The following is a 13,582-nucleotide window of genomic DNA, read 5'->3' as shown; positions in this document are numbered from 1 at the left end:
GGAAAAACAGCACATTTTCAAGTCCTGAAACTGGACTGTGGTCGCTGAATGATGGGGGCCGCGGCCTGGGGGACAGAAAGCAGTGGCCGTGGCCACATGTGCATTTCAGGCCATTTTTTCAGTTTTTTCCAAAAGTCTTGAACGGTTCCAAAAACCCGAATAACTCCCAAGTCTCATTTTTAATTCCATAATAATCCAATTAATCATTGGTAATAGCCATGGGGTTGGTGGAAATTGAAATTCAAAGGGTGTCTCTAAACTCTATAAATATGAGCCTATAGCTCACTTGAAAGACACAACATTTCTATCCATTAGAGCACTTGGCTAGAAACACCTTGAGGCTTGATAATTCCAGAAAAAATTTCCTTTAATCTGAGAGAGATCCCTTAGTGCTTGAGTTAGGGGGGAAATAAGCTTTTGGACAAAGGTTTTAAACCTTGTTCAAGTTGGTGATCCCCAACCCTCTTCACTTAGGTTGTGTAAGTGAGAGTTTACTTGTGTTTCTGTTCTTACATTTTATTCTATCGCTTTTCTTCTTATTCTCTTGTTCTATGTACTTGTAACTTTTGTTTAGAGTTGTAATCTTCTCTTTTGTTTCAAACATCTTTACTTTACTTGTAATATTTTGCTTAGAGTTGCATTTTTCACTATTGTATTCTTCTTCTTCTCTTCTTCTTCTTCTTTTTGTTTATTTGTACTTTCAGTTATAGAGTTGTAGCCTTATTTAATCAATCTATATTTATTTGTAATATATTGCCTAGAGTTGTAATCCCTATTTCCATTGAGGCAATACATATTTACCTAACAGTCGCAGTATAGGACTAGTGGCTTATCCACATCTGGTACAACTTCCAGATTGGAATAGAAATTTTTGAGCCACACATCCTCCTTAGCTGCTTCATAAGCGGCTATATACTTGGCGTCCATGGTGGAGTCTGCAATGCTGGTTTGTTTAATACTTCGCCAGACTACCGCTCCTCCTCCAAGAGTAAACACTGACCCAGAAGTCGATTTCCGACTATCTCTGTCTTATTGAAAATCAGAATCAGTGTAATCAGTGGGGTTCATGTCTCCACCTTAATATACAAGCATATGATCTCTAGTATTTCTAAGATACTTGAGAATATTCTTCACTGCAGTCCAATGACTCAATCCAGGATTGGATTGATAACGGTTGACTATCCCTATTCCATAACAAATATCAAGTCTTGTACACAACATGGCGTACATCAGACTGCCAACCGTTGAGGCATAGGGATACTATCTCATGTCCTCCTCTTCCTGAGGTGTTTTGGGACACTGCTCCTTGGAAAGGAATACTCCAGAACGGGTTGGCATATCACCCTTTTTGGAGTTTTGCATATTAAAGCGTTCTAGCACCTTATCAATATAAGTTGCTTGAGATAGTGCCAAAGTTTTGTTCTGTCTATCTCTAAGAATCTTAATGCCTAGAATATACTTGGCTTCTCCCAAATCTTTCATTTGGAATTGTTCAGATAACTAGTTCTTTACCTTTGATAATGATGCTACGTCATTCCCAATCAGTAATATGTCATCAATGTAAAGAGCGAGGAATACTACTATACAATCTTTGATCTGTTTATAGACACAAGGTTTGTCAACGTTTTGTTCAAAACCAAACGTTTTAATTGTGTCATCAAATCTAAGATTCCAAGATCTAGAAGCTTGTTTGAGTCCATAAATGGACCTAAGAAGCTTGCAAACCTTTTGCTCTTGACCTTTTAATTCAAACCCTTCTGGTTGACACATGTAAATGGTTTCATCAAGGTAGCCATTCAGAAAAGCTGTTTTGACATCCATTTGCCAAATCTCATAATCCATGCACGCAACTATGGACAAGAGTATACGAATGGATTTTAGCATGGCTACAGGAGAAAAGGTTCCTTCATATTCAACCCCTTCTTTCTGTGTGTAACCTTTGGCTACAAGCCTTCCTTTGAAAGTCTCTACTTTCCCATCCGATCCTCTTTTCTTCTTCAATATCCACTTGCAACCAATGGGTTTGATATTCTTAGGTGGATCTTCAAGAACCCAGACAGAATTGGAATACATCAATTCCATTTCTTGGTTCGTGGATTCTTGTTATTTGTCCTTGTCAGAAACATTCATTGCATCTTTAAATGTCAATGGATCGTCTTTCTTTGTGTCAGACACAAGCATTTGAACTCCGTGTTCATCGCGTGTGGGTTGCTTACTAACCCTCCCACTACGACGAGGTTCTCTACTATTCTGACTAGAACTAGCAGTTTCCTCTTGCCTTTTTTCATTGGTTGTTGCTGGTGACTTTGCAACTTCATTTGAGACCATTTCCTCCAAAACCACCTTACTGCGAGGTTTGTGGTTATTGACATAGTCATGTTCAAGAAAAGTTGCATTTGTCGATACAAATGTTTTATTTTCTTTTGGACTATAGAAAATTCCACCTCTAGTCTCTTTGGAATATCCCACAAACATGCACACTTCAAAGCGTGATTCCAACTTCCTGGTCTTTCCTTTAAACACGTGTGCAGGACACCCCCAAATTTGAAAATGGTGTAAATTAGGTTTACAACCATTCCATAATTCTATGGGTGTCTTTTGGATAGACTTAGATGGAACTACATTCAATATGTATAGAGCACATTGAATCGCAAAGCCCCAAAATGACTGTGGTAAGGATGAGAAACTCATCATTGATCTAACCATATCTAATAATGTTATGTTCTTTCTTTCTGAAACACCATTTTGCTGTGGCGTTCCAGGTGCTGTGAGTTGGGATTGAATGCCATGCTCACGCAAATGGTCCTCGAATTCAAAATCCAAGTATTCTTCTGCTCGATCAGATCGAAGAGCTTTTAGTGATTTACCTAATTGTTTTTCAGCCTCTACTTGAAATTCTTTGAACTTTCCAAAAGTTTCAGATTTTCTTTGCATTAAGTATAGGTAACCATATCTTGAATAATCGTCAATGAAAGTGACGAAGTATTCATAACCTCCTCTTGCTTGTACATTAAGTGGACCGCAAACATTCGTATGTATTAATTGAAGTGGTTCTGTGGCTCTTGAACCTTTTAGCAGAGAAAGGTCTCTTGGTCATTTTGCCTTCTAGACAGGATTCACAAATAAGGAGAGATCCAATAGATAGTTTTCTTAAAGGACCATCCTTTACAAGCCTATTTATTCTGTCTAGACCAATATGGCCCAATCTCAAGTGCCACAAATATGTTTCACTATTGGAATCAGTCTTTTGTCATTTAATAAATCTAGGATTAGCTGTTTTAAATAATTCAGAATTATAAACAGATTTCTCTTTAGCTTGCAGTTTATAAAGCCCATCGATAGATTTTGCCGAACATATTTTAAAACCATATCTTGAAATAACAATTGAATTATTATTAAAAGAAATTTTAAAATTTTGTTCATGCAACATAGATATAGAAATTAAGTTTCTAGAAAATCCAGGACTATAATAAAAGTTCTCTAAAACAAGAAATTTATTCTTCTAAAATTCGAAACGGGTTGTTCCAACTGCTGCTGCAGAGACAATCTGGCCACTGCCTATCCTCATAGTCACCTCTTCATCAGCAAGCTTCCTCGTCGAACTAAGAATCTTTAGAGAAAAACAAACATGGTTAGTGTAACGCCCTGGATAGCCAAGACCGTTACACTGTGTGTTTATAAAGTGCCAGACTTGCTAATTAAGTCATTTAATTAAAATCGTGCTACTGAAACTCTAAAGGAACTAGGGTTAAAAATGTTTCGGTCTCAAAAGCCATATTTTCATTATGAAACATTATCCGTTTACATGGGATCCCAAAAAGATACAAGTTTAAAGATCGTTTACAAAAGTTATAGGGTTCAGATATAATAACCAACCATACTAAGGCAAAACAAATAATTAGGTTATCCATGTCCTGACCCACTCCTCAACCATGGTGATCGAACAGCTGGCTATGTACATTCCACCTCAGAGCTCTCCACCTCAAGCTTGGTCCAATCTGCCTTTGCCTTTACCTGCACCACGTAGCACCCGTGGGCCAAGGCTCAGCAGGAAAACACAACAACAGAGCATAAGCAATCAACAGACAAATCCATATCTCACATTGCGTCACAAGTTCTCAAACATATAATCATTCAGTATGACCAAGTACTCAACATACTAAACATATCAATTCATATCACATATCACTGCACAAATGATAACTAGGGCTAGCGCTCTCAGGCTGCTCCCTCCGTTATCCCACTGACTCCGGCCCGCTTAAGCCGAGCTCAGTGAATAATAAGCTGTCCTCGGCTACTAGTGGCCAAGTCGTGCCCTATGCGCAAAAATTATGTACGACACTCTTAGGCCACTTTTACATGTCCCATGGCGTAATACCATCATTGACAAGATACAAATCTTGGGAGCACTTAGTCCCATCACAAACATATAATCGGGTGCAGTTTTCTTACCTTTCAACTCACTAGCTTTGATCCCTCGACTCCTTGAGCACGATCCCCCTCGAGCCCTAGTGCTCACCTAAACACAATCATGGGCCGAAGTCATCATCAATCCTCAAATCCAAAACCCAGCCCCGGGGCCAATCTCGGGCCCCCAGGAAGTCCTAGTTCCACCAAACAAGGTGATGGAATCAAACCCCAAACCCTAGGTCAAAAGCCCTTGCAAACAACCCTAAAATCCCCTTCAGAAGACAGGGTAGCGCTACAGCAATCATGGGAGGGCGCTACAGCGCTACAAACAGAAGCAAAACCCCATCAGCAAGCTTGGCCTAGCGCTACAGCGCCCAAAGGCTAGCGCTGTAGCGCTAGTCACAGACAGGCTAACACCAGCTTTTCCTTCCTGCGATTTCCTCGAACCAACCTCAACCAAAACTCCTCCAAATCTTTCCCAAACTCAAAAAAAACCTTATGACCATACTCCACTCATCCCAAGCACCCCAAATACCTAGAACTCAAGCACATGCATCCCCAAACTCAAAATTCACCATGGCCACTTCTAGACACTAAAACTCAGCAGAAACCAGTTGAACATCAAAGTTAGAGTTTAGAATTTATACCTCTGGTGGAATTTCGACCTCTAGTTGCCTCTAGACTTCCTTGGCTTGTTTCTCCTCAACCCTTGGCTCCAACTTCCCTAGAATTCCCCATCAACACAGCTTAGATATCCTTGCCAAATACCAAAACCAGAACTAAAGGAACTTACAGAATTTTACCTCAAGTGTTGATGACCTCCTGCTAAACCTCTGCCAATTCCTCAAACTTAGCTTAGAATCCTTGATGCTTAGTCTATCCCAGCTCTCCTCTGAGATTTGCTCCAGAAATCCTAAAGAAACAGATGAAGGAAATATAAACCGACCTAGAAAACTCTCTCTGTTTTCTCCCTTTCTTTTCCCTTCCTTTTCCTTCTCTTTTAGACTTCTACATTTCTCTACAATTCCCACCAACATAAAGTCTCAGTAATTCCCACATTTAGAAAGCCAAATGACCTTAATGTCCTCCCCTTTATTTCTAACCCTTTAGTCCACTTAAGGGCATTCTAGTCATTTTACCCCAATTCCCGCTAACTCCTGGAGTGTCTCTAATATTTCCTGCTTAACTCCCGATACCTAACTAATCACCAATAATATTCCTCAATATCAAGATAGACTCCAGTATATTCGCTAAATTCCCATTTATACCCCTAAGCTCACCCTGAGCCGGGTATAAATCCCCGCCATGACTTTTTCGCTACTTTGCTCACTAGGATCATCTCGAGTCACAGATCTCAGATATATCCACATAATAATGTGGTCTCGACAATTATCACATATATCAAAGCAGTTATGCCCATAATGGCCAAAATTATGATTATGCCCTTCTAACCTAATCAGAGCCTACATGCATACTAATACACATAGTCATGCATCTCAGATATTCAAATAGTCATATAACATGTTTTAAATCATAATCATGCATCTTAATCATTAAAATCACACATAATTCCCATTATTCCCTCCAGGCACACTAATCAAGGCCCTTAAGCCTTATTAGCAAATTTGGGTCGTTACAGTTAGTGGCTCCTGAAATCACTATCGAGGATGAGGAATTGTCTTCCACTAAACAAGCTTCTAGCACAACTAAATCAAATTTACCTTTCTTTTTCTCTTTGAGGTCAACGAGATACTTTGGACAGTTTCTCTTCCAGTGACCATCTTCTCCACAGTGAAAGCAAGTCCCTTTTGGGGTCTTCTTTTTTGGAGTTTTTAGTGTTCTTGTTCTCTTTGCCTTTGGATGACTTTTTAGGCTTCTTTGTATTCTTGTATTTCTCCTTGTACTTGCCATTTCCATTTTTCCTCTTTTTGATTTTAACCTTTGAAGAGGATGGGTAAGAATCAGCAACATTTGCTTCTCCTTCTTTCGCAGAACCTTTGTTAAGAGATTCATAAGTTTGCAACTCATTCAACATTTGTGTCATGTTATATGATAATTTGTTCATGACATAATTGGTTGTGAAACCTTTAAAATATGGGGAAAGTGATTCAAGTATAATGCTTACTTAAGTCCTTTCATCAATTATTGCCCCATGGATAATGGCATCGTGCATTATATTGATCATGTCTAATACATGTTCTCTGACAGAAACTCCTTTCTTCATTTTATTGGTCATGTAGGATCTGGTGGCCTCATGCCTTCACTGGTCTGACTGCTGCCCAAACATATCTTGAAGGGTATCCCAGATCTCATAAGCATTTTCAGTGTTCTCAAACTTCTTTATGAGCACATTGCTCATACTTGCAAGCATATAACACTTTGCTTTGTTTCTTGATAAGATCCAATTATCAAATGTTTCCCTTGCAGGGACTTCAGGACATTCCTCAGTCAAGACAAATTTGTGGTTCTCACATATCAATACAATGTTCAAGTTTGATTTCCATTTCATGTATTTTTCACCAGTCAACTTTGCATTAGCAAGTAAAGAAGATACATGATTTGAGCTAGACATAATTGTTGAAAATAAATAAACAAAATGAATTTATGCATATAATAAATATCAGTCATTTTCGGAATAGTAAACGTGATGCATGAATGCAAAAATTAAAGAACACATAAAAAATAATTACCAATTCCACGATTAATTAATTTGAACATTAATGGACCAGCCTTAGGGTAGGTCAGAGTAATTCCTAATTAATTTTGAGACAAGTTCTCAAATTTATAAGTGAAAACTTAAATCAATATTTCTCTTTTGACTTATAAACAACCGCTTGTTTGGTCAAGAATACACTAGTCTGCTAGAAAGCCTAATATACCTTGTGAGTGTCACCCATTATTTTAGATCAATGACTTAACTCAAGAGTGTCCCTTAGGGTCAGTCAAACATGAAATACATCATTAAATCCTATTCTTAAAAAAAAAAAAGTTTTCCTTGAGAATAACACAGTCGGAAGCCTTCCTTAGGGGGACACAAACAATGGTGCCGTGAGGCCCTCTCCATGCTACCTCGGTGCTAACTAATAATGGAGACCATAACATTTATTGTCATAACTCCCTCTCCCACTCACTATTTTAGAATATGTGTTTTCTCAAAACATCCTATGCTTTTAAATTGGTTGTAAAAATAAAGTGATATATTTTTACCAAATGATATTCTAATAATGACTAATCAAATTAAGCAAAATTAAAATCATAGAACTATACCCTAATTAATTCAATTTTAATTTGCTATAATTACTAAGAATATCATTTATAATTTAATAAAACAATTTTATCAAATACTAGAAATTAAACAACTTTTAAAATGTATTTCCGCTCTTGAACTAGTTAAAAACTAGATTTATTATTATATGGTCCAGCATATAATCACAAAGGACAATCATAAGGCATGTTTCTACTAATATGAGATGCATGCACAATTTTAAATACTGTGTGGGTTATATTTGTGGTATGTCAAAAATCCAGGATAAATTATTAAACAATTTAATCACATTCAAACATTTAAATAAATAAATGTGGGTCGGGTGTCTTGGGTATTTCTAGAAAAATTACAACACTTGCAAAATTATACACAAAAATGTAAGAAACTAAATAAGACATAAAGATATCTCTATCTTTAACTTTGGGCCTTCACAAGTAGTCTTGATCCATTAAGCCACTTATCCATTTCATTTTGAATTAAAATAACTTTTAATTATCTTAAACAAATTTTAAGAATAATTAACTTGGGCTTTACTGCCCCATAAGTTATTAGGCCCATTTTTGAATTTGGGATCATACAATTAATTCAAAATAAAATAATTTTAATTATGGGCTAAAATTAATTAAGCCCATAATTTAAATGGATAATTTTAGATGCAAGCTCTAGGGTTTAGAAACCCTAGGGGCGGCTGCATATGGTGGCTCGGCATGAGGCACGACAGCAGCTAGGAGGTGCGGCTAGGGCGCACAGGATGCTGCTGGTGCCACAGCATGGGCGCGCGGGGCTGGCAGTCGTAGGGGTGTGCTAGGCGCATGGCTGGCATAGGTGCAAGGGCACGCTAGGCGTGCTGGGCAGGTAGCACAGGGGCGTGGGTGTGCACAACAGCAGCAGGCGTAGGGGCGCGCTGGGTTGGCAGCAATGCAGGGGCTGGGCACGGTGCGCATGGAACCCGGGGCTCAGGCCTTACAAAAATTTTTCAAATAATTTAATGCAGAAACTTAAATTACAAAAAAATTCCTATGTCCAAAAATGGCTTACATTTTTCATCTAGAATTTTAAGAACAATTCATAAACCCAAAAGACCATATAATTAACGACCCTGAAGAATAAACTATAATCATACATCCATCCATCCATGCATATTATGCCCACACAGTAATTAATGTATGCAGAGATTAATGACCGTTCTGGTACCAATTGTCAGGAACGAGTTTCCTAATACGCAACAAACAGAATGGTCGTGGGGTTGCCCCAGTGTACAAAAACTTTTTTGTAACATATTTAAACTACTTTTAAATATGTGGATCCATTAATATACACACATTAATCACAAGCAAGAATATAAATCATACCTCGTGAAGCCTATCAAGTGTCCTTGCTATCTTTTCGTAATAAGAATGATCTTCCTATCCAAACTACTCCCAAGTACTCACACCAAGATCTTCCACAGCGTTCTCTACACCTCAATAAGTGTGTGGGCACTTAGAGAATGAAGGATAGTTTATTTGTGATTTTACTTGATGTACTCAACACATGAGATCAAGAGAATAGGCCTGAGAATTAGTTCTTTATTTTTCAGGGAGAGAAAAGTAGCATTCTCTTTTTCACAGAGCGAATAGACTTAGTTGTCTGAGTTATCTGAGTTTTCTGTATATTTTTTGATTAGTCATATTTAAAAAGAAAATATTCAAATTTAAAAAATAAATCTATAACCAACTTACAATTTAATTTTTTAGTTAATTAATTATTTTATTAATGAAAATATCCAAAAACTAATTTTTTTGAAATATCCATTAATTAATTAATTAAATAAATAAAAATGAAAATCCTATCCCTGAAAAAATAGTAGTACACGCCACACACAGTCCATAGGCTGTGTGTGCACGTGTATCACCCCTATTTTTAGGGATATTTGATTTTTCTATTTTTATTTAATTATTTATTCAAACTATTTATCCGATAAAAATCTAACAACCTGATAACTAATTCAAATTTGAATTCAAATTTAAATTAAATATCTTTTAACTAATTATCAAATATAATTAATTATTTGAATAAATATTAATCTTCTAAATTCAAATCCAATTTGAAGTTATCAGATTATTATCTCCCACTCAAATAAAGATATTTAATTAATTCTACAAATTAATTAAATCTAATATTTTCGAAAATAAATATTTAATTCATTATAATTTCAAAAATTATCATTAATTAATTATTTAATTAAAATTTGAAATTAATTTAATTATTTAATATAATTTTGAAAATTATACAATAATTAAATATTAATTAATTTTTTTAATTACAACTAATTTGTATTTAATTAATTAATCACTATTATCATATAATTGCATATTTGGCCCGAAGATCAAATTTCTTCTTAAATATGTCTTTCAACTATTTTTCTCTTCATATCAACTCTTAACTTGAATAGTGTTGATAGAGCTGCTATGGGGACCTATGGACCTATAATTCCAAGCTCCAATAAATTTGACATTATTAATTAAACTCTTTAATTAAATACTCTTAATTTATTAATCTCATGATTATTTCACTATAAATATGAGACTGCACTCTTGTAATTATAGACATTTCATTTACTGAGTACTTTATAATTATAAAGCGTCCACTGATATAATCATTGCATACAAATTGACCCTCTAATAATGTTCATAATTAATCGGGAATAAAATTACTGTTTTACCCTTTTAATTATCTCTTGTTTCCTTAAGTACCATTGACTTTACTAGTGAAGGTTAATTCATAACTAAATTATGAATTTGAGCTCAATAACCTTTCAGTCTCAAAAGTCAACCCTTAAGAGAACCATTATTCAATCTCTCGCGAGAAGGCATAGATTCCATATTTGTATACTATGTCCCCAGCCATCTACATTAATGAGTTCCCAAAGCAAAAGTTTCTAACCTGATCATTCTGGCAGACCCTAACGAGTGAATCAAAGAACTCATATAAGATAAACATGAGTTCATAGTAACTTCAGGATTAAGATCTATTTGTATACGATCATCAATTGATATATTTAATTAATAATTCAAAACGGTATTTAACTAAGTATTAATAAACATATCTGGTCCAGTTCTATATATTCTCTATTATATAAAGCACCTCCACTAAAGTGTCCTACCACACTAGTGATTCGAATCTAGATCACATGTATTCATAATACTAGTGGACCGTACTTGCAGTAATTAATCTAAAGATTCCATAACTTTATTTTACTGTAAACTATTCAAGTTCATTTATCTCAAACACAATCCTCCCGTACCAATATATGAACTTAGGAATTTTTTTGATATTTACATAATATTATCAGAGAATAATATAGTCCATAAAATATATGCATAACAAATTCAATTTATTTATATATTTCATAAAACAATGTCTACTGAATATGCTTTCAGGGCACAATTCCCAACAAATGCAACATTGATCATGTTTCTAAAAATATAGATAGAATCAACAAACATAGAATCAATAACAAGATCAACCATACGCACCATTCCCTTTTAAATGCCCTAGGCCGAAACCCAATACCCATACAAATAAAAAAGAAAAACTTCTAACCATTTATCTTGCATCAAATCTTATCTTATACAAATAAAAACAAAACATTTTCATAGTTTAACCATAACAAGATTCTCCCATGACCAATAATACAATGATGCCACAAACCACAAACCACATCAAATAATAGAGCCACACGCCTAGGCCCAAAACCCTCATGCATCAAATGATACAACCCTTCATCCCAAAATAAAAAAAATGACTATCAACCAAAATAACCCAAGAGATCATAATAACAATAGGGCTACAGATTTCATTACCTCTATTGATTGTAGAATCAAAAACACAAAAGTGATCGAAACCCAAAATTAAATCCACCACTTGTTCAAGCATTGGGTTTCGAAACCAACATGAAGAAAAGAAGAAAACCAACAAACAACAACCAAGAACACTTACCAAAACACAAGAAAAAAATGAAGGGAGGATCTAGAAACCATAAATACAAGAAGACATACCCTAGTATTGAATATTTTTCTCTTCTTCTTCTCCTCTTCCTTCTCTTCTCTCTTCCTTTCTTTCTCTCTCTCTCTATCTCACTCTTACTCTCTCTCCTTCTCTCTCTAGGCTGACGGTCACAAGAGCACAAATGCTCTCTTTTCTTTTCTATCCTTCCTTTTAATCTAACCTAAGAAATAACTAGTTCTATTGAGAAATAGGTAAGTTTCCCCTTTTTAATTATTTTCATTAATTTATTTTCTATTTGATTTTTCTTAATTATAGGAAAATAAATAGTGCATAATAGATGATAACTCTTTTCCTATTTTAGCTAATAGTCATCTAATCAAATTGTTTGAAGACCAAATAAATTGGAAAGGAAATCTCCCATTCCCACTATAGTTAACACGCCACCCTCTATTTCCTCTTCTTTTATTTTATCTTTTTAATTATTTTAATAAAATAAAATAAATCAAATACGAGGAAATAATGTGTGGGAAATTCTATTGATTGCTCACCATGCAACCATGCACATGCACACACCCAATTGCTAAGGTGTATCACTACCTACCTTGCACCTTGGTGCATTCAATCAATACTCATTTTCTCACTTAATTAAATTAATAAATAAATAAAACAATTAACAATTAAATTTACACAATTTCTATCAAAAAATTCAAACAATAAAAAAAATTCTAACAATTAACAATTAAAAATAAAACAAAGCACAAAATTAATAAATAAATAAAATAATATAAAAAATTGGTGCGCTACATTTGTTGATCTTATTCTTCTTTTTGAAGGCCATCATGCTTGTTTGGTTCCCATTGTTGGCAGCACTATTTTATTTCTAGATGTTCTACTAGTTTCCATTCACACTCATTAGGCAATGGGTTAAGAGTTGCTTCATATTTTCCTCTCATTGTAGTTGTTTTGTAGTTTTTGAAGCAGTAGTTGTAGCAACTAAGTCTTCTTTTTACAATTTCAATCAATGCATGGCAGCAAGGTATTTCATCCTGTTGGAATCTTTTGCTGTTGCATTTTCTTTCATGTATATTGACCGTGAAGTTTCCTTGTTTCTTAGTAATCGAGTACAAGACACTTCTAACAGGGTTCTTCTATAACAAGTTACATAGAACACAAGAGTTTATGTGAGATTTACATAAAAAAAATTAGAAGAACTGGTTTTGGTTAATTATATTGGTTTTTATTTTTATTTTAATGATATGGTGCAACTAGTTACAAAGAAATGTACGTTTTAACTTATTTTTGTTCAAATTTTTGTGTAACTGGTTTGATTAATAGTTAATAAAGAAAAAAATTATGATTATGTGTTCAGTTATTACCTCAAATTTGAGGCTTCCAGTAGCATTTGTCCTCATTTCAGTTTCAACTTCTGTTGAAACTTCTGTGAAAGTTCCAAGATCTTCATTTCCAATGTTCCATAACCATTTTTGAATGGTGCCTTGTAGGCCTTCTACCATTGTAGTTATTGGAATTCCCCTTACTACTTTGTTTGCTGAGTTTATAGACTCAACAATGTTTGAGGCCATCATAGTGTTTCTTTTTTTGGGTGCATACGATCTTCCCCAAATTGGTTACCCAAAAGTTTCCAAGTAAGGTCTTATTCTCATGCCAAGTTTCTCCAACAATTTCATAAAATATTCACACTCTTGTACAATGTAAGCTTTTGGTGCAGCTATTGATACAAATTTTATTACCGCAAGTGTACGTCATTGTAATAATATAGTTTTAATTGAAAAAGATGTCGAACCCACAGGGATTTATTTATCAATTCTGCTAATTAGTAAACTCTTAAGCCTCTAATGTTAATTATAGAAATCAAATATAATAATGTTTAACAAAATAAATAAAAGAATAAAATAA

The 13,582-nt window shown here is 34.8% G+C and overlaps 1 protein-coding gene across 1 annotated transcript; it reads right to left on the bottom strand.

Moving 5' to 3' along the window:
• Positions 1-12,534: 12,534 nt before the first annotated feature.
• LOC133806158 (uncharacterized) lies at positions 12,535-13,179 on the bottom strand. The gene is made up of 2 exons (XM_062244283.1): positions 13,042-13,179; positions 12,535-12,813 (listed from the first exon to the last, which is right to left on the bottom strand). The coding sequence occupies exons 1-2, from the start codon at positions 13,177-13,179 to the stop codon at positions 12,535-12,537; spliced, it is 417 nt and encodes a 138-aa protein (XP_062100267.1).
• Positions 13,180-13,582: the final 403 nt, after the last annotated feature.

The sequence above is a fragment of the Humulus lupulus genome, chromosome X (genome assembly GCF_963169125.1).
Source record: "Humulus lupulus chromosome X, drHumLupu1.1, whole genome shotgun sequence".
Lineage (NCBI taxonomy): Eukaryota > Viridiplantae > Streptophyta > Magnoliopsida > Rosales > Cannabaceae > Humulus > Humulus lupulus.
The sequence above is the reverse complement of the archived record's forward strand: the minus strand, read 5'-3'. Positions and strand labels throughout refer to the sequence as shown.